General features: G+C 42.1%; 1 protein-coding gene across 12 annotated transcripts in view; it reads left to right on the top strand.

The window, feature by feature from the left end:
* Positions 1-25,618, top strand: part of RAI14 (retinoic acid induced 14) — a 144,217-nt gene that overhangs the window by 112,510 nt on the left and 6,089 nt on the right. For 4 of the 12 annotated variants that reach the window (XM_082724456.1, XM_082724455.1, XM_082724454.1 and 1 more), the window contains 11 exons: positions 7,873-7,937; positions 11,436-11,493; positions 12,219-12,289; positions 13,650-13,756; positions 14,506-14,684; positions 14,941-14,969; positions 16,050-16,136; positions 17,043-17,129; positions 19,541-19,598; positions 22,511-22,629; positions 23,298-24,833. In XM_082724456.1, the coding sequence (XP_082580582.1) occupies positions 7,873-7,937; positions 11,436-11,493; positions 12,219-12,289; positions 13,650-13,756; positions 14,506-14,684; positions 14,941-14,969; positions 16,050-16,136; positions 17,043-17,129; positions 19,541-19,598; positions 22,511-22,629; positions 23,298-24,833 (2,396 nt within the window). The remainder of the gene's footprint in view (positions 1-7,872; positions 7,938-11,435; positions 11,494-12,218; positions 12,290-13,649; positions 13,757-14,505; positions 14,685-14,940; positions 14,970-16,049; positions 16,137-17,042; positions 17,130-19,540; positions 19,599-22,510; positions 22,630-23,297; positions 24,834-25,618) is intronic. The other 8 variants (XM_082724452.1, XM_082724451.1, XM_082724461.1 and 5 more) reach the window with 3 other exon arrangements.

Raw genomic sequence — 25,618 nt, 5'->3', positions numbered from 1 at the left:
AAAGAAATAGGCATCTAGTTATCTCTATCATAACCAAATATCTCTTCCCCTGTCTTTTTTTAATAGGGAAAATATGTTTCTCTAATGCTTAGTGTAGAAGATTAAAGAAATATAGAAAACTACAGAGAAGTTAACCAGTGCTTTTACTTTTTTTTTTTTTTTTTCAAGATTTTATTTATTTATTTGAGAGAGAGAGAGTGCAAGTGGGATGAGGGGTAGAGGGAGAAGGAGAGAATCCGCAACCGATTCCCTGCTGAGCATGGAGCCCACTATGGGGTTCAATCCCAGGACCCTGAGACTGTAACCCAAGTTGAAACCAGAGTCAGTTGCTCAGCAGCCTGATTCACCCAGGCACCCCTACCAATGCTTCTACTCTTAACAAGAAGAGAAAACTTTTACTATTTTTCTACATTTCCTTCCAGATTTTTCCTGGCACAGTTTTACGTAGTTGAGATCACATTATATAATATACTCTACAGGTTGCCTCCCCCGCCCTCCAAAATTCCACCAGTATCATTTCAGACACTTAAAGCTCTTAACATTATTGTGCCATCGTATAACACATTGGGGAGAGTCTTTATTTCCTACCAGAGCACTAACTCAGTTTTTAAGAGCCTGATGAAGTGTCGGTCTTTGAGACCTGGACACCCTAGTGTAGCCCCCACTGCCTTGCTGACTGAGATGACACCATCTCCCATAAGCAACACCAGAGGGGACACTGCAGACTCTTCCCGGCTGCTCTCTGTGCCGGTCAGTGGGCACTGCCACACTCCATCTTTTTTTAACCCTGGTAGAAATTAGTGGACTCCACGGCACTGTGTGGGCCCAGAACATTGTCCAGACATTCGATGAGGTAAAAATGTCTCAAACCTGCCAGTCACTTCCCTCCCCACTAACATTTTTAGCAATGAGGGTAGCACTTCGATCTTCAGGCTTATCATTTTACTTTTGTCTGAATGAGACACTGACCTCTCACGATTTCTTTGAAAGCATGCAGAGAAAGGTAGGAACAAAAGAAGGAAAAGGCTGCAAGGAAAATGTACAGGGAGATGTTGGTTGTGTTATCTAGAGCAACAACACTCCTCAGACTTTGTCCTTCGCAACAAACAAGGTAAACATGACGGCTTTTACTGCCCGTGCCTGAGTCCTTCGGGTTGCTGTATCACCTACCGCCATCTTTCTCTCTCAGGAGAGGACAGCACAGGGGCACCTGGGTGGCTCAGTCATTAAGCGTCTGCCTTTGCCTCAGGTCATGATCCCGGGGTCCTGAGATCAAGCCCCACATCAGGCCCTGCTCAGCAGGGAGCCTGCTTCCTCCTCTCCCTCTTCCTCTCCCCCTGCTTTCTCTCTCTCACTCTTCTCTATCCAATAAATAAATAAAATCCCAAAAGAAAGAAAGAAAAGGAAAGGAAAAAGGAAAGGAAGGAAGAACAGAACAATTCATTAGTCACTGTGCCTCTGTTGGCTGTCATTTATCCAAAACACCTTTTATGGTGGTTGAGGGAGGAACTAAATGGCTCAGCTCTTAGAAATGTTATTTTTTTTAGTAAACCTACTTAAACACTGCTACATTATTAATGAGAAATGGCCAACTTCAATCCAAACACCCACTGAGAACTGGTGCAGGAATCTGTTAACTGTACATCACACTGCCCTGTAACAATTTTTGGGAAAAACCTTTCAAAATATACTATGCTGACCCTTTTTATTAGTGTTATCTACCAAGGCTACAGGATGACTGAACTGGTATAATTTCCTATTTTTAAAACCCGTGACTAGATTTGAAAAGGGGTTTTAAGAAGCAAAGTGTTTTTAACTACTTTTCTTTGTTTTAAACAACTATCTTTCCACATGAAACTTTTAGAAGTCTGACCAGAGAATTTTTATGGATGCTTTATAAGTGATCTTACAAGCAAAGCACTGTCAGAAGATAAGGCCTTGGGTATGGTTCCAATACAAGAACAATCCTATCATTTTAGATGAATGTCCTTTGAGGCTTCAGTGAGATGGTCAGTGTGGCCGTCCCAGTGCCCAGGACACTGTTAGGGTTCGCAGCGTTTGGCTTCTAGATGATCGTGATGACTCCCACTTCACCACAACACCTTTATTATCTTTTACACGTGAGACTTTTGAAAAGGTTTCGCATCTTTATTTATGTTTTTTATAATCACCAAGCCAGCTGCTTTCATGGTACAAATCAGAAAAAGAAAACCCAGACTGGTAGAAGCTCGTGACTGTACGTTTTTGGTTTTGGAGGTTCCCCCATTCCTTACTTGCCTGTTTGCCAACACCACCACAGGGGCGTGTCCTGATCACGTGGGGAAAGCTGGCTCCCGAGCTCACGGCGCCATCTTTGAAGTGGATCTATGTTACTTGTCTAGCATCTTTTATTTTGTTTGCTCTGGTTCTTCACCGATGTAAGGATTGGCATTTCTGTCTGTTTCCTTAGAAAACATTTCTTCCGGATAAATAGTAAAATGGGCTCTTGGGATTTTTTTGAGGGTCGGGAGTGGTGATACCTGCATTTAGCACCTTGGAGGAGGAGGCAAGATTGAACAGAAGCATGAACAGGAGATTGAAGAAGACCAAAGATTCTTCTGTTTGTTATCAGTGCTTCCCTGAAGCATTAGCTTTCAGACCGCCTGTATTAGTGAGTGCATACATTTGGCGCAATGGGAGAGGATACCGAAGTAAGAGTGGTTTAAACACATAGAATTTTCTCTCTCTCAGTTGAAAGTCACAGATGGGTATGGCACCTCAGCTCCGCCCTGTGAAGGATTCAGATGTGGTAGCTCCACCATCCGGGGTGTGGCTCTGGTCCTTGTGGCCCAGGATGGCTTCCCCCGAGTCTGTGTCCCAGTAGCCACAAGGGTAAGGACAAGCACAGCCCATGAATGACACACACTTAGATCTCATTGGACAGAGTGTGATCTGTGGCCACACTTGGCTTTCTGGGAAGCCCGGGAATCTGGGCAGCACTGTGGCCAGTTAAAAATACCAAAGGTTTTGTCACACAAGGGGGTAGAGGCAGGGGTTAGAGGATAATGTTCATTTTGTATCTCATACCCATAGCTGAAATTTTCTCTGATCCCTTTGCACACTTAACCTTCAAAATAAAATATCCTTTTTCACAGAAGAAGAGCAACTTAGGAGAGTGAGAACTGAGGCATGCAAACCTCAGAATGCATGGTCTTGAGAAGACGGAATGCTTGAAAACCCTGACTTCTTTCTGGGGTTTCCAAGGGCTTATTGAGGTTTTTGTTTTGAAGAAAGTCCCGGTAGACTTTCTTGGTGCTCCCCCAATCCCACTCAAATTTGATACCATGTAAAGACACACAAGGTAGTATCTATCCATCTTAGAATTTAGGCATTTAAGAGAATGGGTTGATTCAACTGTAAGTGCAAATTATAGCCAAGGAAGTGTATTTCGTATTTTCATTTGGAATAAGGAAAAACAAACAAACAAGATAGGATTATATGATCTGTAGTACTTTACTTGCTATGGACCTGTGTATGGGCAGTAAGAAAGGTCAGACATATACAACCATCAACCTAACCTCACTATGAAAGTATTTCAGATGGTATATACCCATGCAAGGAAGTCTTTTAATTCTATATGGAATGCTGTACAGATCTATACTAGGGGGACTAAAGGATAATCCCATTAACTAATAGTAAAAATAGTGGTTATAAATACATCTTTCATATTTGGATCCTCTCCTGAGGATATAACAAGGTAAATGGACCTGCACTTCAGTGATGACAATTTGATGAAAAGATGAGGATTACTAAGACTAATGATGTTTAAATATATTTAAAATTTAAAATTTAAATTTATAATTTAAATTTAAATTTAAAATTTAAAATTATAAATAAGAACCAGATTTATACTTTTGTTTATACTTTTGTTGTTTAAGTATAGTCAGCATTCTGAAACTCTGATTTCTAAGAAAATATTTTAAATCTTATCTAGTTGAGTATTATTCTCTTTTTCTAAAGCTTTTTATATTATCTAAAACTATGATTTTTCAGACTTTGCCCTTGTTAGCTTATCTGTATCTTCTGACTTCATTAGTCTCAAAATTTTTCACATATACTTGAAGAGTACATTAATAAGTCCTCTGTTCGTTAATTCTTTTCTGTTTTCTCCAGTGATCTTAAAGAATTGAGTAAATGGTTATTGTCTGAGGTCACTGGGGGAAGGCGTTCCATGGCGAGAATGGCTGTGCCATCCGTTTTACTTTTATTTTTATTTTTTAAAGTCATCTCACCACCCAGTATGGGACTCAACACTCATGACCCCAAGTTCAGGAGTCACCCGTTCTACTGATGGATCTGGCCAGGTGCTCCTGGGCCATCGTTTTTAGACTTCCTTTCATTAATAGGATTTTTATACTACCTGTAATAGTCTGCAACTCTTGACTTAAAAATAACACTCATCTTTCTACTTACAGGCAGAGTTCTACCAAAATGTCCTGGATTAGGGTTGCCATATTATTTATTTTTGGGAATTTGTTTCCTGATATTCCAGACAGATCCACAGCTGAATGGGGGTCAGACTTAGACACTGTCTCATTGCACTGAAATTCTGTAGCTAAGACAATGTATTCTCTCCAGAAAAATTTGCATTTGGAAAGAGGATTTTGTTTTAACCATAGCAGTGAGGAACCTCTCACTTCAGTGTAATGTCTAGAGAATGATGTATTATTTGGATTTTGAGACTATTTGAATTGAAAAGACTGCTGTGCTCCTGGTTTAGGAAAACATCACACGGGGCCAGGGAATAAAAGAATTGTGTTTCTTTAGAAACACAGCACTTACTTCCAGGTATGACTAGAACACTTGGAGTGCAGTGAAGCCCTGTGGTGTATTTTATCGCTGAGTTGTTTAAATCTCCCTACCTCTTGTCTCTGGAAAATTGTGTCTTTTTCCAGTGGGTGCTCCTTATGTAGAATAGCTTCTGTCCACCGCACAGACGAAAGCTCATGCACTTCACACATGACATAATCAACCTTCTACTTACGGTCAGGAGGGCTTCCAGAAGTTCATCTGCTAGGCATGTGTTTAAAACTTAGGATGTGTTTGTCCTTAGAAACACTACAGATGACAGTTGGGGGCCTGGCTAGCCCACCAAAGCCTATTTAATGCATATTGTTACCGAACTCTATGATGCAGTGTATATCCTGGAAGGAGGGGGTCTCATGCAGGGAAAGGAGGCAGAGGAAGAGAAGAGGTTGGTCTTCCTACTTCCAAGGGTCTCCATTCCTGATCTTCCTCATCCTCACCCATTTGGGCGGGGTTAGAGGGTTTCCTGCCTCTATGTGTTCTTTACCATCTAAACAGCTCCCCCTCACGATACCCTTAGAATCCTTTAGTTCAGCTGGTCTCAGAAAAGTAGGAATCTGATTTTCTGACCTTACATGTGCTTTTGTGCAGCTCACTGGGGTCCTAAAACCCTTTAATTTTTAAGAATGTATTTCCTAGCAGTTTGATTCTCTAATAATTAAAGATTTACAGTCAGGGGGAGACCCGGTGGCTCAGTCAGTTAAGAGTCTGCCTTCGGCTCAGGTCATGATCTCCACATACGCGGATCGAACCCTGCATCGGACTCCCTGCTTAGCACGGAGCCTGCTTCTTCTTCTCCCTCTTCCCTTCCCTTCCCACTTGTGCACGTGTGCATTCTCGTTCTCTCTGAAATAAATAGAATCTTTTTTTTTTTTAAGATTTCATTTGTTTATTTGACAGACAGAGATCACAAGTAGGCAAAGAGGCAGGCAGAGAGAGAGGAGGAAGCGGGGCTCGATCCCAGGACTCTGGGATCATGACCTGAGCCGAAGGCAGAGGCCTTAATCCACTGAACCACCCAGGCGCCCCTGAAATAAATAGAATCTTAAAAAAAATAATAATAATTTTTTTTTTTAGTTAGAGTTACAGAGTTACGACTTTTAAAAAGCAGAAACGAGGGACGCCTGGGTGGCTCAGTGGATTAAGGCCTCTGCCTTCGGCTCAGGTCATGATCTTAGGGTCCTGGGATCGAGCCCCACATCGGGCTCTCCGCTCAGCGGGGAGCCTGCTTCCCTTCCTCTCTCTCTCTACCTGCCTCTCTGCCTATTTGTGATCTCTGTGAAATAAATAAAATCTTTAAAAAAAAAAAAAAAGCAGAAACGATATTTGGAGCCTTGGACCACCCTGTAAAAGAAATTGTTTTCTCTAAGCCAGTGGTTTTTACCTGGGGTGATTTTTGCCCCCAAGGGGTATCTGGCAATGTCTGGAGACATTTCTAATCGTTAGAAATGGACATATAATGGGTAGAGACCAGAGGTACTGCTTATTACCCTAAAATGTATAGGACAGCCTCCCTCCCCTCAACACACACAGCTTGAAATATCAATAGCGCCGAGGCTAAGGAACCATGTTGGAAGCACATCCCAAAGTATGCATTGTTTACAGGTGTTACATTGGGCATATCTTGGCCAAAAGGTTTGGGAAATGAAGGATTTAAGAGTTAACTATGTGTGCTGGGTTGGCTAGCAGTGGTAATTTTGGTTCCCTCCCCTCAAACCACCTCCCCAGACATTTGGAAGGAGTATACCCTCTAATTCAAATTAACAAGTGTGTATTAAGAACCTGCTAAGCACTGTTGGTGCTGGACTAGAGACAACACCGGGAATGAGATAGAACTTCCTGTCCTCAGTGAGTTTATACTCTAGTGGGGAAAGAAACACAGGCATCTTCATCAGTGTGTGTGTGTGTGTGTGTGTGTGGTATGTATGTGTTGTGTGATGTGTGTGTTGTATGGTATGTGTGTGCTGTGTGGTATGTGCATTGTGTGGTATATGTGTGTTGTATATACGTGTGTGTGGAGGGGGTGGGGTGGCAAGGGAGTGTGGGCCGGTGCTCAGTGCCCTAAAGAACAGGAATGAAGCAGGGAGTAAGGATTAAAAGGGCGGAGGAATGGGAATTTTGAAAGCGAAGGCCAGGGAAGACCTCATTCAAAAGCACCCTTTCGGGGGCGTCTGAGGTGAGAGAGTAAGCCTGTGGTGATCTGCAGGAAGCCATTCCCGGCTCAGCCCGGAGCAGCGGGGCAGGGCCTCCGGTGGGAGCCTGCTGGGCTGGGAGCCATACCTTCTGTGGAGGCCGCCCCTCAGGCCTTCTTCCACAGAAATTCTGTGGCTCATTAGACAGCGGCGAGAGTTGGGTCCCGCATGAGGATTTCCCGAAGCTGACCGCCGAGGCATCAGAGGGCCTCATGTCGGGCTCCCGTTCTGTGAAGGGAACATAAAGAAATACCACTTCCATGGAGTATTATTGGTTTTACAGCTCTCTCCCTTCTTCCACAGAAGGATTTTGAGTGTCTGAAAACTCCAGGTAATTTCCATGCAGGGGCTGGAGCACATTTGGAGGAGAGGGAAATATGAAAGATCCAAAATCGGGATTTAAGTGTGTGGGCGTTTCGAACGTTCTCAGCTGAGGTACAAGCGGCTTCGCTTGGGCTCCTGGGCCTGTGGTGGTCGTAGCCCGGTGTGCGTGCAGGACATTTGGCGTCCATACTGACAGCCGGAAGCAGAGCTGAGCTCCCTATCATGAGTCGCTTGCAAGCTTCTAGCTCAGATTTAATGGCACCCCGAGAGAACAGCTTTGGAGTAGACCCTGAATGTTAGCCAGTGGGTGGGATGCTCTGTGTTCTCTGCTCTTTTGTCACTGAACTTTACAGATAAGAAGCTGAGGCCTTCCCCTGAGAGTAACAATCCCGTCTTTGTTAGAGACCAGTTTATTTCCTCATAGTTGTCTTCCTTACAGAGATTGGAAAGGGATTTAAAATGTGTGACCTTTTTTTTCCAAAAAAAAATTTTCTTTTTATCCTCCATTTAGGACACAGTGCTTTGCACCTCGCAGCCAAGAACAGCCACCATGAATGCATCCGGAAGCTCCTTCAGGTAACAGGGAATACCCTCATAGGATAAATGTTTAAAATGATGCCAGTTTTTAAACTTACGAGTACCCTCATCTGTGAAAGAACAAACACACGCACGCTCCTTTAAATACCATCCCAGAATCCGCGTGTTTAACAGGCCTCATTCTTGAAATGCTAACCAAGGAGTGCGTTATTCCCATAGCACTTGCACAGGGAAGAAGTTGGAGTGTCTTCCGGGGATCCAGCCTTTTTCTCTCCTTTATTCAGCTCCCCATTTTCTTTTCTGAAAGCCTTGTATCCTTCACACAGTCCATTTTTAAAAACTTCTTCCTTGCTCTTGGAGATCTTTGCAATATGGGATTTCCAGTCTCCTGGTAGCCTCTCCTTCTGTCATTGGTAGAATACTACTCTCCTTGAGAAATAGAACCATTATTTCCTTCTGTGTATCTCTTAATGAGCTTTCGGCTCGTAGTTTTTGTTTAAGTTCTTGGTTTTACTCTTCCTTATGATTTGAAGCCAACTCCCTGGTTTGCCAAGCTTGCCCATTTATGACGATCGTGGAGGGGGACAACGTCTGTAAATCTTTAAAGATGAATATTTAATGAACTCCCGATCTCGGTCCATACCATAACATCCAGTGGTTGCCAGTCAGAATGCAGGCTGGTGGTTTTCAGGAAGGGCACAGAGCAATAAAATCTGCGCTTGGAGGACTGTTCCGCTGCACTGTTATCTCAGCCTTCGTGGGCGCCGTGTGGGACCTGGCATCTTGCTTTAATTTGGCTTTGCAATTCTAATGTCGAAATGTGGTCACATTCTTCAACTTGTTGCGCTCTGTTGATCACACAGCTTCTTGTCTTGCATTAATCATGATGCAAGCTACCACCAATGCCGTGCATCACCTTAACAGGCCTTTGAAGTGAAATTCAAAAAAATAAATCAACATCTGGGATTGTGATTATTATTTTTGTTTTTATTATGAGGCATCTCTCTAGAAACGGTTAACTAGGACGTCTCTGAGACCCAGCACTCTGGGTAAATGACAGATCACTGACTTGTCCCAGCATCCTGCCTCCATACCCTTGGCCTTCCCTTAATTTCTTCTTTAACTTATTTGTATTTTAAATCTACATTCCCAGTCTGGCTTGGCTATCCAGACTTTGCATCTGGCTCTGATTTTCAGGAAGAATGAACTTGACAAGCTGGAAGTCCTCATTGGCAGGGAACAGATATTCTAGCCTCTAATGTAATTTTATATCTGGTTATGCAAATGGATTGGTTTTTCTCTGGAATCTTTGAAGCCTTTAAACACTTCCTTGTGCTAGTCTAAAATTAGGCCAAGGCATGGTAAGTCGTAACTTGATCTCCATTCTTCTTACCACTGAAGGGCAGACAGACATTTCACTCTGACATTGCCTGTTCTTGTCCCTAACTTGCAGACTCGCTGGTCTTCATTCTGAATAGTTGCTAAAACCTGAGGCTTTGATGTCCTACTAATGGGCTGCTTTCCTTGCGTCCTGGACCTCTCTAGCCAATTCTTCACATGTGCCCTGGCATCCCCTGCCCTCTGTGAGGGGACTCTTGCTACCTCCTGCCCTGCCTTACCCTCTGCACTTAACCCCCTCTGGGCTCTCTAGGTGTCTCTTCTCTAGTAGCTGCCATTTTAAAGTTCTGAGCACAGAGATTCTTGTGAGATTCTTCAAATTCAAATAAACTCTCTCCCTCCCCCAAGAGCTCCCTAGTGCCCCCCCCTTTTACAAGTGCCCCCACAGGCACGATGCACTGTGTCTAGTATCGAGTATATGCTCATGAACAGAGAACAGTGCAACCCTTCTCCCGGTGGAACTGGCCATCTTGTAAACAAATCCCCAGGGCACATCCCACAAATTGCACATCTTGAAGAAAACTAACAGAGAACTGAGGGAGGGGAATGTTGGGTGGATATTCAGGGAAGGCCTCCTGGAGGAGGTGATATTTAAGCTGAAAATGATGGAAAGAGTCAAGGGAAAAGCATCTCAGGCAGACAAAAGAGCAAGTACAGAGGCCTCTGGTAGGAGGGGCTCTAGTCAGGGAGCAAAGGAAGCTGGGGCAAAACACGTGAGGAGAAAGCAGGACACAGAGAGCCGGCCTGTGTGGCTTGATAGACGACTGTAACTCATCTAAGCGCAGCGTGGAACTGTGGCTTTTAAGGAAGGCCTGATGATATTCACAGTTTTAAAGGATCACTCTAGATCTACAGAGAATAGGGCCAAAGGCAGAGCTGCGGAGAGCACTGGGGGGCCGCCACTGCTTGTCTGGATGAGAGGGTGCTGGCTTGCTTGTGGTGGGTGGGGAGGGGGAACAGCATTGACAAGACATGGCGGTGGAGGGGAGGGAGACGATCCCGTGGTCTCTGGCCCGTTGACTGGTTCCCTGATGGTGTTATTGACAAAGGGAAGTGTCAGGGAGAGGAAACCGAAGTTTAGGCTGGGCTTAGGAAGTTTAGTTTGAGGTGCCTACACGAGCAGGAATGTGAAGTAGCCAGTGGGACGTCCAGACGGGTGCTGGGAGCTGATGTCTGTTGTGTGCGGATAAGATCACAGGTTCTAGTCCAGTGCCATTTGGGAAAGGGGTTTGAGTCCTGGCTCTGCCACTTCCTGTGACTTGAGCAAATTATCAACTACTTTGTATCTCAGTTTCCTCAGATGAAGATGCGAGTGTTAATAGTATCTCCCTAGGGTGGTGAGGAGCCCAAAGACGATTCCATGAAGAGTGCCCAGCCCGCGATAGCTAATACATGCTGTTGTGGTGGTTATTGTTATAATTTTCATTTGAGAGTCATCAGCCTCTAGATGGGTGTGGAGGAGATCATGAAGGAGGAGAGCAGCGAGGAACCCTAAGGTTCTGTTTGGCTAACAGAGGGGGAGTGGCCAGAACGGGGGGCTAGGGGTTGGGGGTCAGGCTAGTGTGGGCTCCAGGAGCTGAGAGTTAGGAACCCTTGGAGAAGGGCATGGATCGCAGTAAGAGGAAGACACACATGTCTGTTGTCATGGGAAACATGAAGGTTGGTGGTGACCAACTAGGGCCATCTCCGTGGAGTCTGGAGAAGAGCACGCAGCTGCCCCGGGTTTGGAGGTGAATGGGAAGTGAGAGAGCATGGGTTGCACATGGGCCGTTCTTGACAGAAAGTTGGTTTTGTGAAGGGGGTTAGAGAATTAGGGCAGGAAATGGGGGGAAAGATGAGAACTCCTAGAGCATATGTGTTAGCTGGTGGAGATGGTCTGCTGGTCATGGGGTGCCAGTGTGAGAGAGAGGACAGGCCGGCCAGAGCAACAAAGGGGTGACCTTTTGCCTGGGTCACCATTATGTGGAAATGAGTCCCGTTCCCAGTGCCCCAGTAGGGGACTGTAGGCTAGAGCACAGCAATCAGGGCTTACTCCTATTTATACTTTTCCTAATAAGACATATCATAACCTTGCTGGAAAAGGATAAACTAAACAGAACTGAATTTTATTATGTGTATTTATTTATTTTTGTCTTCTAGTCTAAATGCCCAGCCGAGAGCGTTGACAGTTCTGGGAAAACAGCTTTACATTATGCAGGTGACTTTCAGTCTCATTTATCTTCTGCCACCAAAAACAAACAAACAAACAAACAAACTAAATTTTCCTTTTCCTCATTCAACCCGTGGTCTTTTACCATTTTATTTCTGATGCTGTTGTGTGTCTGCATTCCTAGAATTTCCATTACCCTCAATTTGCAGAACGTGTAGAGTTTTATCAAGGGACACATCTAGAATTCATCAGTTGCCTGCCAAACTGTCAGTAAAAATTGTCATGGTTATTACATTTTAATTAACGCAAGCTTCTTATTTAAACTAAGAGGTGTTCTTAAGCATTCGCAGATTTCATGTAATGTGTGATACAGATTTTTTTGATTTGGGGCACAAAAGAAACCCCACTTTTATTTATCAGTGTTCTGTCTTACTGTCTGTCATTATCTGTCAGCATACCTCCGAGTACTAAAACGCTGACACAGAGCTCAGGAATGATGACATTTATAAATTTCCATCAGTGCTAGTGATGGACAAGCTAGTCCTATAAAACGCTAAACTGAATATTTGCACGAGGGCAACTGGAAATATGGAAATTTAACAATAACTGAGAACACCTTACTTAACCTTCCTGATGCCACTTCTCTTCAGCGCAACTAGGGTAACATAGGCAAGCTGGGTGGGACACGAACGTTCCATCCTGAAAGTGTTTGATGCTTTTCCTTGTGCCAGCAGCGTTGTGATGGGCTGTGGTTGTTTGCTTCCTTCCCCCAGCGGCACAAGGCTGCCTTCAGGCCGTGCAGGCTCTTTGTGAGCACAAAAGCCCCATAAACCTCAAGGATTTGGTGAGTATTGGGCAGCTTCTGGAGGTGGAGATGAACACGGGTTTCTAGAGTGCTCTGGGCTACTCCTGAATGTCACGAGGACATTTAGAGACCTAATTGTTTGGCAAGGCTAGTACTTTCCAACCTGGGTTCTCTTGTGCCAAATGGATTTGATTATTTTCCCCATTGGTCCCTAAATCATTAATAAGACATTTTTGCAACATGCATTTCCAGATGTATATATTTATTTCTGAGCTTGTCTGCCATCAGCCTAAATATTAATAAGGCTTACTTTCTTGGTTTGTAGAAATAAGAAGTCAGTCTAAACAGAAGTTCTGTTAGTTATGTTCTTTCCCATGGATCATCTTTGGTACTCTCTTGGTTAGGGATTCCTAACTTCAAAGATTGCTTCTAGCCTATTTTAACCCTGTTGGGCTATTTTGAGAGTAAGTTTACAAGTCACTCCTGGTTAGAAAGTTCAATTTCCTGCCATAGAATGGGAATTGACATGCATGCATTATACCTAGTGGGAATATTGCTAGGGGAGTATATAAAATCTATAGATAAATTCCCACTCCCTGAATCTCAGTACTTCATAACCAGAAAGTATTTTAAGTTCACAAAGATAACTTTTTAGAAATGTATCTGAAATTCAATTTTAAATAGAGACTCAATCTTTAAGCAGCAATTATATTTTTAAAAATCCTCCTGTTAAAACCACTGGCTATATTTTATTTGTTTCTTTTTTATTTTTGCCTTTTTATTTTTAATTTTTTAAAAATTTTAATTCCAGGGTAGTTAACATTCAGTGTTACGTTAGTTCCAAGTGTGTAATATAGTGATTCAACATCATTTTCTTGTTTTAAAGGAATGCCAGTTGTCATCTTTAATCACTCTTTCCATTGATCTTTTATCTAGTCAGGTGTCAGGAATAGACAGGCTCTTAATTTATGTTCTGTTTGTTACCTGTAAGGTCATGAAAGCATATACCTCTGACAAGTAGTCGGAGGAATGGTAGGAAGCGTGTAGTTGGCTCAGAAGGAGCTGCCAGTGCCCTGTGGAAACAGAGTCATCCCTCAGTAAACACGATATACTTGCCTGGAGCCTTTACATACTCGGTGTTCCCTCTCTCTCACATCATCGCCAGACTGAGTGATGGTCACCGAGGCAACAAGCCACCCAAGAGGCTGAGGTTCCTGAGGAAAAGCTGACAGTTGGTGCCACTCCCTAAGAAGAGCTGTGCAGAGATGTAATGGCACACAGTGGGGACACAAACTGTCACAGTGGCAGGACGGCTCAGGAATAAATGTTCAAAGAACAAGGGCCTTTGCCTTCTGGCCTTTGGTGTCTGAGCTACAAAATGTCTCCGTTTGTCTCCTAGGACGGGAATATACCACTGCTGCTTGCAGTACAAAATGGCCACAGTGAGGTCTGTCGCTTTCTCCTGGACCACGGAGCAGATATAAATTCCAGGGACAAAAATGGAAGGTACCACAGAAATAGAAATTACGGGATTTTGGCGATATCCACATTCTGGGAGTCTCTAAATAACATAGCTTTCTTTTGGATCATTTGTTAGAAAGTGGTTTTAATTTTTTCATTTTTTGCCTCCTTTTTTTTTTTTAAAGTAAACTCTATACCCAGTATGGGGCTTAAACTCATGATCCTGAGATCGAAAGCCACGTGCCCTACTGACTGAGCCAGCCAGGCACCCCTCCTGCCTCTTTTGATTATCTGGAATCTGTTTGGACTTAAAAAAAATTTTAATATGTTGTTTCCACTGGGAACATCATTGAGTCTATGATGAGATTATTGAATACTAAAGTGACTAGGCCATTTCCAATGGCTTTTTGTGCAAAATTAAATAAGAGTAAACATATCGGCTGCTTTTAAAATAGTCATAATGACTTATAGGTACTTTAAAATGCCTGATGTGAGAGGAGAACATGATTTGTGCCAGTCAGATTAAATTCCGTCATATTTAGATTATGTTTAGAAGATTATATCTATGTTATTTGACCTAATATGGTTTAATGTTTTGATTTAATCTGAAGTTTTTAAAAAAAAAATACCTGATTTCATCTCGCTAGCACTACATTTCAAATTCCCTAGAAGATTAAGTGTATATGTGTTTAACTGCACTTAATCTCTTTCCCTTGTTTTTAAGATAGATGACTTCCCAAGAAAGTGTTTTCCCATTGTGTTAGTACTAATTTGGTGTCTCCTTTTCTCTTTAGAACTGCTCTCATGCTGGCCTGTGAGATCAGCAGCTCTAATATCGTGGAAGCCTTAATTAAAAAGGGTGCAGACCTAAACCTTGTAGATTCTCTTGGACACAATGCCTTACATTATTCCAAACTCTCAGAAAATGCAGGAATTCAAAGCCTTCTATTATCAAAAATCTCTCAGGATTCTGGTATGTGAAAGAAAATAGCCAGTGTTGTTTTAAATTTATCCACTCCATTTTCCCCAAAGGGTAAAGGAATGTGTGCAATATGATCTATTCTATTATTCTTTTAAACATATTCTTGAAGAAAAATGAAATGTTAAATATTGTGTTTGTTGTGTTATGGGTATTGAGTGTGTGTATGTGAGTATCTCCCACTGAAAGTGGATGTGAGTTATGGTTCTTACAGTTTTGTTTTGTTTTTTTCTCACTTTTTCCTCTACAGATTCAAAGACACCAACAAAACCAAAGCAGGTATTTATCTTTGGGAGAGTATTTTTTTGTCATCATAGCTTGTGGGACTCTGAAAATGTCCTGATTAAACCACTCTGTAGTCCACTAGAAAAGTGACAAAAACTATGTTGAAAATACTTAAGGAGTAAAAAAAAAAAATCTTTAGAATAAATGATTCGTCATTAGAAGATGGTAAAGGTTTCCTTAATGGTTTACCCTGTTGCCAAAGCATGTGACTTTAAAACTTGCTACTTATATATTCATCTTTTCCTGAAATGTACTAATATTTTCTGTCAGTGTAAAAATGTTTGGTTAACTCTGTGAACAAATAACGATATTTTAAATATTTGTGTAGCCCATGGATTTTAGACCTCTGTCCATGGCAGTGTTAGATATTTAATGAACATAAGAGGTTTAGCTTGTCCTTTCATTTTAATTGGAACTCTTCTAAAATGCCATTAGAATTACAGACAGAAATTGAGAAGATTGCCCTGTGATTTTGGAGTTTTCTCCTAAAAACATCATTAATGTTGTTTCCTTTTTTGATGAATTGTATAGTTGGCTATTATATTTATTTACTTATATGTGAAAATTCTTCAGAAATTATCATCAACAGGAAATAGTCGATACTGAATTTATTAGGTACTAACTGGGCTACTTATTTATAACCTTCAGAGATTCAGAGATGACATTTCCCCTTGCTTCCATATCAACATTCTTTAAGAAAAGGAGTGGAGATAATGCAAAGTGGTAGAAATACCACCACTTTGCATCAAGATGGAAGCTAGATGAGGAATGTATCCTGGGTTCTAAACTAGGGCAGACAGCTGTCCATCTTCCACTTTCCCAGTTCTCTACACCAACTTAATCTGGTTTTGTCTTGTGTTTTATATTTTCTGGCTATTAAAGCATGGGCTGCTGGAAGAACACTTGGAGCATGCATATTACTTATTTTTATGTTGGTAGCAGGTGTCAGATCTTGATAAAGTAAGAAATGCATGAACTGTTCAGGTTTTTCTCATTTGTTTGATGAAGCTGTTTGTTCAGACTTTACTAACCGAACTAACCCACCTCCGTTCTTTGGACTGTGATAACTTCCAGCATGATCAAGTCTCTAAAATAAGCTCAGAAAGAAGTGGAACTCCAAAAAAACGCAAAGCTCCACCACCTCCTATCAGTCCTACCCAGGTAAAGACAAAAGCAAACCAATAGTGAACAAACCTTAAGCCAACAACAACCAAAAGCTGTGATTTTTGTCATTTTGTGTTTAGGCCCAAAAGAAATGTTTTAGAATTGACTCTTAAATGCATATTTGAAGTTTTCCATACTGGTTTTAAATCACAGATAGCGGTATAAAGGATTTTGACTATTAGTAGGGAAATAATGTTGATTCTTATTTATTGCAAGGCTGAGGAATTGAACAGTGTCTTTTTTTAAAAGCCTCAAGAAAAAAAAAATAAAAATAAATAAAAGCCTCAGGGAAGTTTCTCAAAATCTTATGACAGAAACTGCTTCCCTAGGTGAAGCTCAGTCTACTTTTAGGACCTCACATTAATAGCTCAAATAACGGCAGGGAGAGTGGGTGGCTGGTGAGGCAGTTAACTGAAGATGAATTTTAGTTGGTTTCTTAAAACTCTGCTAAAATATATTTGCCTTTCTAATTACATGCAAAGTTGGCTAATATTAAAAGCGGCTCTCATTTCTGAGCTTATAGTGACTGTTGCCTAGAGGAGGAAGCTCAAATGTCTGTGAAATCTCTCAAGTAGTTGAGAGGAATATCTCCTCTGATAAGTTATAGTAATTATGTGAACATAGTCTCTGATAATATTTTCAACATGTCACAGAGGTTTGATAGGTTTTGAAAATTGCTTCTTGTGTCTAAAGGAACAGAGTTACTTAGTTATACTCTGCAAACTTTCAGAAAGTCTTTTGAGGGGCTGCACTAAGTTGAAAATACCCATGAATTCATTGAGACTAAGGACAGTTACTGTTAGATTTGTTTGCATTGGTTAAGTAGGTGAATTCCGTGGCACTGGAGAAGAAAAGACCTTGAAGAAGCATTCTTTATCTGTGATTTTCATTTTGTTTTTTAAGTTAAGTGATGTGTCTTCCCCAAGATCAATAACTTCAACACCACTTTCGGGAAAGGAAGCCGTGTTTTTTGCCGAACCACCCTTCAAGGTAATTCCCTTCTGTGTCCAATTAATTTTGAATCTTAAGATACAGAATAGATGGATTTAAGTGGTACGCATTGGGCAAAACAGAATAGACTTCCCAGCAATTGGTTCACCACCTTTTCGTCATAAAGCACCACACTAATTATTTCTCCTGGTCTGGGCTCCACACAGAAAGAGAAGAATGAATAAATTACATTAATTAAGTAATAACTAATTTTCTTCCTTTTAGAAAAAGGGACAAAGATAAAAACTGATAGCCCGTCTTCTTACTAAATCTAGTTGATATAATGCCAATCAAAAAAGAAAAACCTGTTGATTATTCTCTGATGTCTTACTGACAAGTAATCCTATATTTTTAATTGTTTTTTTAATTAATGTGCATTAATTTTAGAAAATCCATTCTACCTGATTCTCCACATTTGCTGTTGGAAAGTATTTTTAGAAGTGGGAGGATATTTCAATTTACTATCTGTTTACCTAACCGTCACTAGGAAATTACACTTGGAAAGAAAATAAAATTTGTGATTGTTAAAATGAAATTGCAGTGGTATCATTGTATATTGCTTTCCCCCATCTAAGAATCACTAAAGATGGATTTTCTTTGAACTTGGATGCACAACAATTTGAAAAAGATTCTGTCAATCTGACATTTCCCCCACTTTCGAGTTTATAAATTCTTTTTTAGAGTTTATAAACTCTTATTTCTATAAGAAATAAATTCTTAAGATGAATATCTATGCAAGGAAAGGAAAGAGAATTATGTTCTTACAATTAGTACCCTGCTATCTTCTAATGTAATTATGGCTCAAAGGATGCAACTCATTCCAAAGAACAGTATTACAAATTACAATTTTCAGAAGTAGAGTGTAAAAAGACTCATTTCTTTAGCTACCGCCTCCCCACCCCCCCCCCACACACAAAAGATAAAAAGCGACACCATTTAGAATGGCTAAAGTTTAAAAATAACAGATGTTGGTGATGATGTGGAAGAACCTAGAATTGTCCTACTCTGTTGGTAGGAATGTAAAGTGGCAAAATCGGGAAACTGACAGTTTAAAAGTTGATCACACACCTAACATATGATCTAACTGTCCACTCATCAATGTTTAGCCAAGAGAAATTAAAATGTGTATCTCAAAAAATTATATACACAAATGTTTGTATTAGCTTTATTCGCATATCCCAAAACTAGAAACAATCCAGATATCTGTCAGCAAGCGAGAGGTTGAGGATAATGAGATACGTCCATACGATTAATTATTGCCTAACCATAAAAAAATGCAGAGCTGTCCCCGCAGCAATGTAGGTGAATCTGAAAGTCATCGTGCTGATTGAAAGAAGCCTGACACAAATTCATACCCAGGACATTCCGTTTACAGGAATTCTCGATCATGCTAAAAGGCGAGCGGCGGTTGCCTGGGGGTAGGTGGGGAGGGACTGGCTGTGTTGGAGCAGGAGAAAACTTGTAGAGTTGATGGAAACATTCTGTGTCTCGATTACGGTGCTGGCTCCATGGGTGTGTATCTACCAGAACTCCTCACACCGTAAACTTTAAGTGGATGCCGTTTATTGTACCTTAAGGTGGTTAAAAATTAAACATCTATTTTTATAAAGTGAAAAGACAGCTTTTTGCAAAGATAAGTGCTTGCCAAAAATGAGCCACTTTATTTTTAGCATTTCGGCTTTCACAGAAGTTCCTTTGCTGAAAACTTATCTCTCTTATCAGGTCTATGGCTCATCGGAATGAAACATAGTAATTTCTGGCAACTCCTTGTATTTTGTTTTGAAATGAAAGCCTGGCTTTGAAGTTGCAAGAATTTTTGCAATGTATTTACCAGAACAGATATTCAGGGATAAAAGTTTAGAGGAAATCTTCAGGGGATTGCCAATCCATGACTGTAAAACTTTTTATTCCCTTATAAAATTACGTTTATCTTACTTACTCCAATTTCTCTTAGAAATATTAATAATCATAAACTAATAGCAGTTAATTTATTTAAAAAATAAAGCTAAAAAAATACTTGTAATGTATTTTATTCAATGTATTACCCAGACAGGTGAAACTTGTATTTGACTTTATTATGAAAGTAATATTTGCCATCTCAAGTTTTAGGGCACAGATATAAAGTTATTATAATATTATTAAAAGATATTTGTATTATACTTATTAAGTGAAATTTCCAAAAAATATTTTGAGAGTATAAGCTCTGGAACCTAACATTTTAGAGATCATATCTCAGTAGATCATTGTCACTTTTATTCACTTATATTTTAAAGTATTTTCTTTCCTGGGGATTTTCTCACTTTTTCTAGAAGGGTAACTGTTCTGTGTCAACTCAGGGAGGAGTATTTGCTTGCTTCTCTTATGGAATACTGCAGTCAGGAATATTCTTTTAAGTTATTTTTGTGTTCCAGCAGGCTGAGATCAGTTCTATACGGGGGAACAAAGACAGACTAAGTGACAGCACTACAGGTAAGATGAAGGGGCAGCTGTTTCTGTTCCTTTGACAGGTCCGTAGTCCATGGCTGTTTAAAGAGAGCAAAGGGCAAGCCGGGAGGGAGTGCAGGAAGGTCGGAGAACCCTGGGGTGCCTCCCAGCCCACAGCTGCTGATACTACACAGACTGACACTTTCTCTACTTCTGGAGGCTTTCACCTGGATTTTAAGGAGTCTCTAAGCGTGGATGTGAAAAAATATATATCCGTTTTCATTTGTCCATCTCTCCAACAAGAGACTTCACAGATAATGTCATGTCACCTTACAGTTACTGTGGGTATCTGGAAATATCATTTACTGTCTCTTTACTAGAACTATGGCAGTTATTAGACCTGCTGCCAGATACGGTTATTTGTGTATTACAAAATTAGCTCTGAAATTACAATAGCCTGGGTATTCTCTTTTACGCGTTTTATTTTATTTTAAAGATTTGTGTATTTATTTTAGAGAGAGAGTGTGTGCATACGCAAGTGGGGGTGCAGAGGGAGAGACTATTCAAGCAGACTTCCCCCTGAATGCAGAACCCAACCTGGGGCTCAGTCCCATGATCCTGAGATCATGACCTATATGCGCAAACCAAGAGTCCCTCGCTTATCAGACTGAGTCACCCAGGCACCCCCCCACATTTTAAATAAAACACTGTTCTGCAGCACTCCTTGCCACTAGGCAGTAGGTTATCTACTGAAGGGAGAGCCAGCTGAGCCCCTCCATGGCTTCATGGTCTAACTTTCCTACTTTAGTTTTTAAATAGATATATGCAAAGACACAGTGTTAATGAATTCACACACAGTCATACTCTCGTCACCAAGACAGGGTTTAATTCATTGCCTTAAGAGTCCATCCCAGGGGTTTACTCTCCAAGAATATAGTGCAGTATCCCCAGAGACCATTTAAAATGTCATGTGAAGGATTTCAAAATCTCCTTGGGCTGCAGCATTCACTTTCTTAACCCTATCATGCATTTCATGTGTTTGGCACTTTTAGCTTACAGAATTTAGAAATACCCATCCTGGCACTGATCCATGTTAACTGAGTACTTGTTACATTCTATTCTTTAAAAACCATCCATTTTATTTTATTTTATTTTATTTATTTATTTTAATTTATTTTAGGGCACCTGGGTGGCTCAATTGGTTGGGCAACTGTCTTTGGCTCAGGTTGTAGTCCCGGAGTCCTGGGATCGAGTCCTGCATTAGGCTCCCAGCTCCATGGGGAATCTGCTCCATCTGACCTTCTCCCCTCTCATGCTGTCTCTCACCTCTCTCTCTCTCAGATAAATAAAATCTTAAAAATATTATTTTAGCGAGTATGTGTATGCAAGCAGGGGGAGGAGCAGGGGGAGAGAGAATCTCAAGGAGACTTCCTGTTGAGCCCAGAGCCCGATGGCAGGGCTCAATCTTAGGACCCTGAGATCACGACCTGAGCTGAAGCCAAGAGTTAGACATTCAACCAACGAGTCCCCCACACACTCCTCCTTTGTATTTGAGAAGTACTTTCTGTAGCTTAGAATTACTGTCATGTTCTCAGTCCTCTGGTTTATTCTAAACTCACCATACATTATGTCAAGGAGACTCTTTAATAAAGCTGTGGTTTAGGCACCAGAAGTTGAAGTAAGCATTTCTAGGAAGAAATGTCTTTTTGCGTCCTTCCAAATTAAGATTAAATTTTTCATCTTTGGATTAAATGGCTGTGAGAAAATAATAAAATAACAGTGAAGAATGGAGGTCAGCGCCGTTCAGATGGTGGTCTGTTAACTGTTGCCAGTCTACAGGAAGTAAAGAGTTTGCACCAGAAAGCCATCCAGCGATACTGCTAAGCACACTGTTTTGTCCAGTAGTCTTTTCTTCTCCCCCATAGGAACACTGCATGAAGGAGGCGGTGTGCTGAATGACATTCTGGAACAAGGTTTTTGTCTCAGTGAGCCACGTTGAGTAGCATAGCTTTGGATGCCATTTCAGCATGATAATCACGAGGATGTAAAAAAAAAATCCTACCAAGAGTAGGATTGTGGGATTCAGAGCAGACCATTTCATGGTGGGGCCCCCAGTCATCGGGTCATCCAATGCCGTGAGGAAGAGTTTGACGTGGGTCCTGAAAGATGCCTACAAGTGACCTTGCCAACAAGAGATGCTGCAGGGGCAGTCATCTGTAGGAAGAATTACACAGCAACCTTGTGTTGAGAATCTAGAGGGGGATGATGGGAAGTTGGAATCTGAGGAAGATGTGTTTTTAGAGATCATGGGCCATACGCCTGAAAAAGTACGCTGGCACCAGATGATGGAGACATTAACCCAGAGGAAGGAGTCTGGAGATCAATTCTGGGGAGAGAGAGTGATTAAAGCACTTGAACCACAGGACTAACCCTATCAAAGCATGTTTCAGGAAGATTAGCCTGGGCAAGGCTCTATTTTTACTATTGGGTAGGGGGACACGCGAGAGCGTGTGCGTGCTTTGTTTCTGGGCTGTTTGCAGGGTTTTTGAGCCAGTGATAAAGTTTGAACTAGAGGAACAGTGGTAGGGATAAAAAGTGAACCAGGACATTTCTGAAAGGATTCACAGAAATGGGACTTACTAGGCATGGGAGGAACAAAAAACAACCCAGATATGACACTTAATCAGGTGAATGGAAAATGTATGAGCAAATCCCATCAGTTTTCAGATGAGCTTATGATGCCTCCAGGCATCTGGTCCTGTGCTGGGAAGACCCCAGGAAGGAAAGCCCAGGACCTGAGAATTGCTGCTCATTTACCTGGAAGCTAGGGGCTTTCATTCATCATCAGGACCAGGAAGAAGCCCTGGATTAGGTAGAAAGCCACTTGGTTAAAGGTCAGAGAAAGACTGGTTTGATTTTTTAAAATATTATTGTAAATTGCTTTTCACTTTTCCAAGGTGCTGATAGCTTATTGGATGTAAGTTCTGAAGCTGACCAACAAGATCTTCTTGCCCTGTTGCAAGCAAAAGTCGCTTCTCTTACCTTGCACAATAAGGAATTACAGGATAAATTACAGGTGGGTACAGAGATTGCTACCACGGACTCTTTGTAGGGTTAGACTATGGGTTTTTTTCAGGTTAGTCAGATGATACTTTGTTTTAAACATCTCTAAAAATTTCTTCTTTTTTTAAATATAGTTAGCCTCAAGTATTTTATAGTTTCAAATTATGTCTTTGTTGAAAGAAGAGGTATTCATTAACTCCCTTTCTGTAAATTGCTAAATTGGTCAATTACATATGATTATATACTTAGTCTGTTTTATAGATGACATACATGTATATGTGTGCTAGTGCACGTGTAATTACCCATTCATGTAGTAGAGCTGATCATTTAGCGGATTTAAGATCTTCAGTAAGAACAAGCTGTACTTGTGCCCATCTCCCCTTTTGGTAACTGCAATAATATGAGAAGCAAAGGAAAAATTATGAGTCAGAGGCTTTAGAACCAACACAAATCTTGTGTTTCGAAAGTGGCACACATCAGCGGTCCTAATTAGAGGACAGAATAAGCTTCGTGTCATTAATCTGCCTCTCATGTCCTGGACTGTATTTTGTCACGGGGCACAAGTACAAAAGGGACCCTGCGATTCTCCCATACGGAAGCTCTGGATTTGTTCTCTCCTTCCCATTGCTTGCTCACCTGACTTCATCTTTGGTGCCATTCCCTTCTTGCCTTTTTTCCCAGGCCAAATCACCCAAGGAGGCAGAAGCAGACGTGAGCTTTGACTCCTACCATTCCACTCAGACGGACCTGGCCCCACCCCTGGGCAAACCCAGTGACACCTCTCTCTCAGACTCCAAATCATCTCCCCCTGTCTTACCACAGTCTGTGAGTAGATCCACTCTCGACGGCGATGGCCGAATTCAGCAACTACAAGAGATCCTGCAGGACCTGCAGAAGAGGCTGGAGAGCTCCGAAGCAGAGAAGCAGCAGCTCCAGGCCGAGCTCCGGTCCAGAAGGGCCGAATCGGTGTGCGTCAACAGTGCGGAGATTTCCGAGAACGGCTCTGACCTCAGCCAGAAACTGAAAGAAACCCAGAGCAAGTACGAGGAGGCCATGAAGGAAGTCCTCAACGTGCAGAAGCAGATGAAACTGGGCCTCGTCTCGCCTGAAAGCGTGGACAGTTATTCACGTCTCCGGGAACTGAGGATCACCGAGGAGGAAATAGACGTGCTAAAGCAGGACCTCCAGAATGCAGTGGAAGAAAGTGAAAGAAATAAAGAGAAGGTGAGAGAGTTGGAAGAAAAACTTGTAGAGAGGGAGAAAGATATGGTTATTAAGCCTCCTATAGAAGAGTATGAGGAAATGAAAAGCTCATACTGCTCTGTTATTGAGAACATGAATAAGGAGAAAGCATTTTTGTTTGAGAAGTACCAAGAGGCCCAAGAAGAAATCATGAAATTAAAAGATGCCCTGAAGAGTCAGGTCACCCAAGATGCTGGCGACGAAGCCGGGGACATGAAAGAGGCCATGAACAGGATGATAGATGAACTCAACAAACAGGTGAGCGAGCTGTCCCAGCTGTACAAAGAAGCCCAGGCCGAGCTGGAGGATTACAGGAAGAGGAAGTCTCTAGAAGACGTGACGGCCGACTATATCCATAAAGCGGAGCATGAGAAACTGCTGCACGTGACGAACGTATCCAGAGCTAAGGCGGAAGAGGCGCTGTCCGAAATGAAGTCTCAGTACTCAAAGGTGTTGCATGAGTTGACCCAGCTCAAACAGCTCGTGGACGCCCAGAAAGAGAACTCTGTGTCCATCACGGAACATTTGCAAGTGATAACCACACTGCGGGCAACGGCCAAAGAGATGGAGGAAAAAATCAGCAGTCTTAAAGAGCACCTTGCCAGCAAGGAAGGAGAGGTGGCAAGGCTGGAGAAGCAGCTCCTGGAAGAGAAGGCCGCCATGACCGACGCCATGGTGCCCAGGTCCGCCTACGCAAAGCTGCAGTCGTCGTTAGAAGGCGAGGTGAGTGTGTTGGCCTCAAAATTGAAGGATTCGGTAAAAGAGAAAGAGAAGGCCCATTTGGAGCTCACGCAGACGAGAAGCGAGGTGTCACAAACAAAAAGGGAAAAGGAGAATATTCAGGCTCTCCTAAAGGCCAAAGAGCAGGAAGCGGATGAACTCCGGCAACAGCTCCAGGACGCTCAGGAAGAGCTGGCAGAAAGGAAGAGACAGTCGGAGAGCTCTTCCAGACTGGAGGAGGATAAAGACAAGAAGGTTGGTGGGCTTCCATTGCTGTTGCGTTTCTAGTTAGCAGGCCTTTACTGTGGTTAATGTTTTTAGCGTTGGTTAGCACAGACCTGTTGTGAAGGCACAAAAGCTCTCCACGTGACTCCCTCTGTCCCCATGACCACATTAAGAGTAGTAGGTTGGACATTTCTATTTAAAAAAGTGAGTCGTCTGTCAGTCTCCTTAAAGCCTTTTTCACCTACGTGGCACCTGTTTTCCCTTTTAAAATGATTTTACAGAAACTTTGCCTAGTGGCAGGGCTCAGAATCCAGACAGATTCTTCCATCATAAAGAAACCCAAATACTCCCAGACTTCATCCTGCTTCCCTAAGCCCCGGGAGCTTTCCTGAGTCAGTGGAAGAACTGTCCTCCTTGGCTCTCCCTGGCAAAGGTGGACAGGAGGGGGTGTGTGGGGAGCAGGTGATTAGACACCGGCTGGGTGTGGCTTGGAGGAAGGAGGAAAACAAAGGGGGGCTCGGGAAAGAGGGCGGAGCCTGAATGCCCTCTGCATTCCGGGGTCAGGTGTTCTGGGGGGCACTGGTCAGAGCACTGGGGGTCATTTATTCCTTTAATACAATGAAGATTTCAAAAAGAGCTTCCAAGGCCAAGGGGTCAGGGGGTCAGAAGGCAGAGGCCGGGTTGCAGGGAGGAGTTGTGACTACTTTGAAGCAAGATGCCCAGAGAAATCAGGGTTCCCAGAACTGCTTCCTGACTGCCTGTGTCAGTGCTACTGAGCAAGACATAGCTGTCTCCAAATAAAGAATGCCCAACAT

This window comes from Mustela nivalis, assembly GCF_964662115.1.
Source record: "Mustela nivalis genome assembly, chromosome: 3".
In the NCBI taxonomy this organism is placed as follows: domain Eukaryota; kingdom Metazoa; phylum Chordata; class Mammalia; order Carnivora; family Mustelidae; genus Mustela; species Mustela nivalis.
The sequence above is the reverse complement of the archived record's forward strand: the minus strand, read 5'-3'. Positions and strand labels throughout refer to the sequence as shown.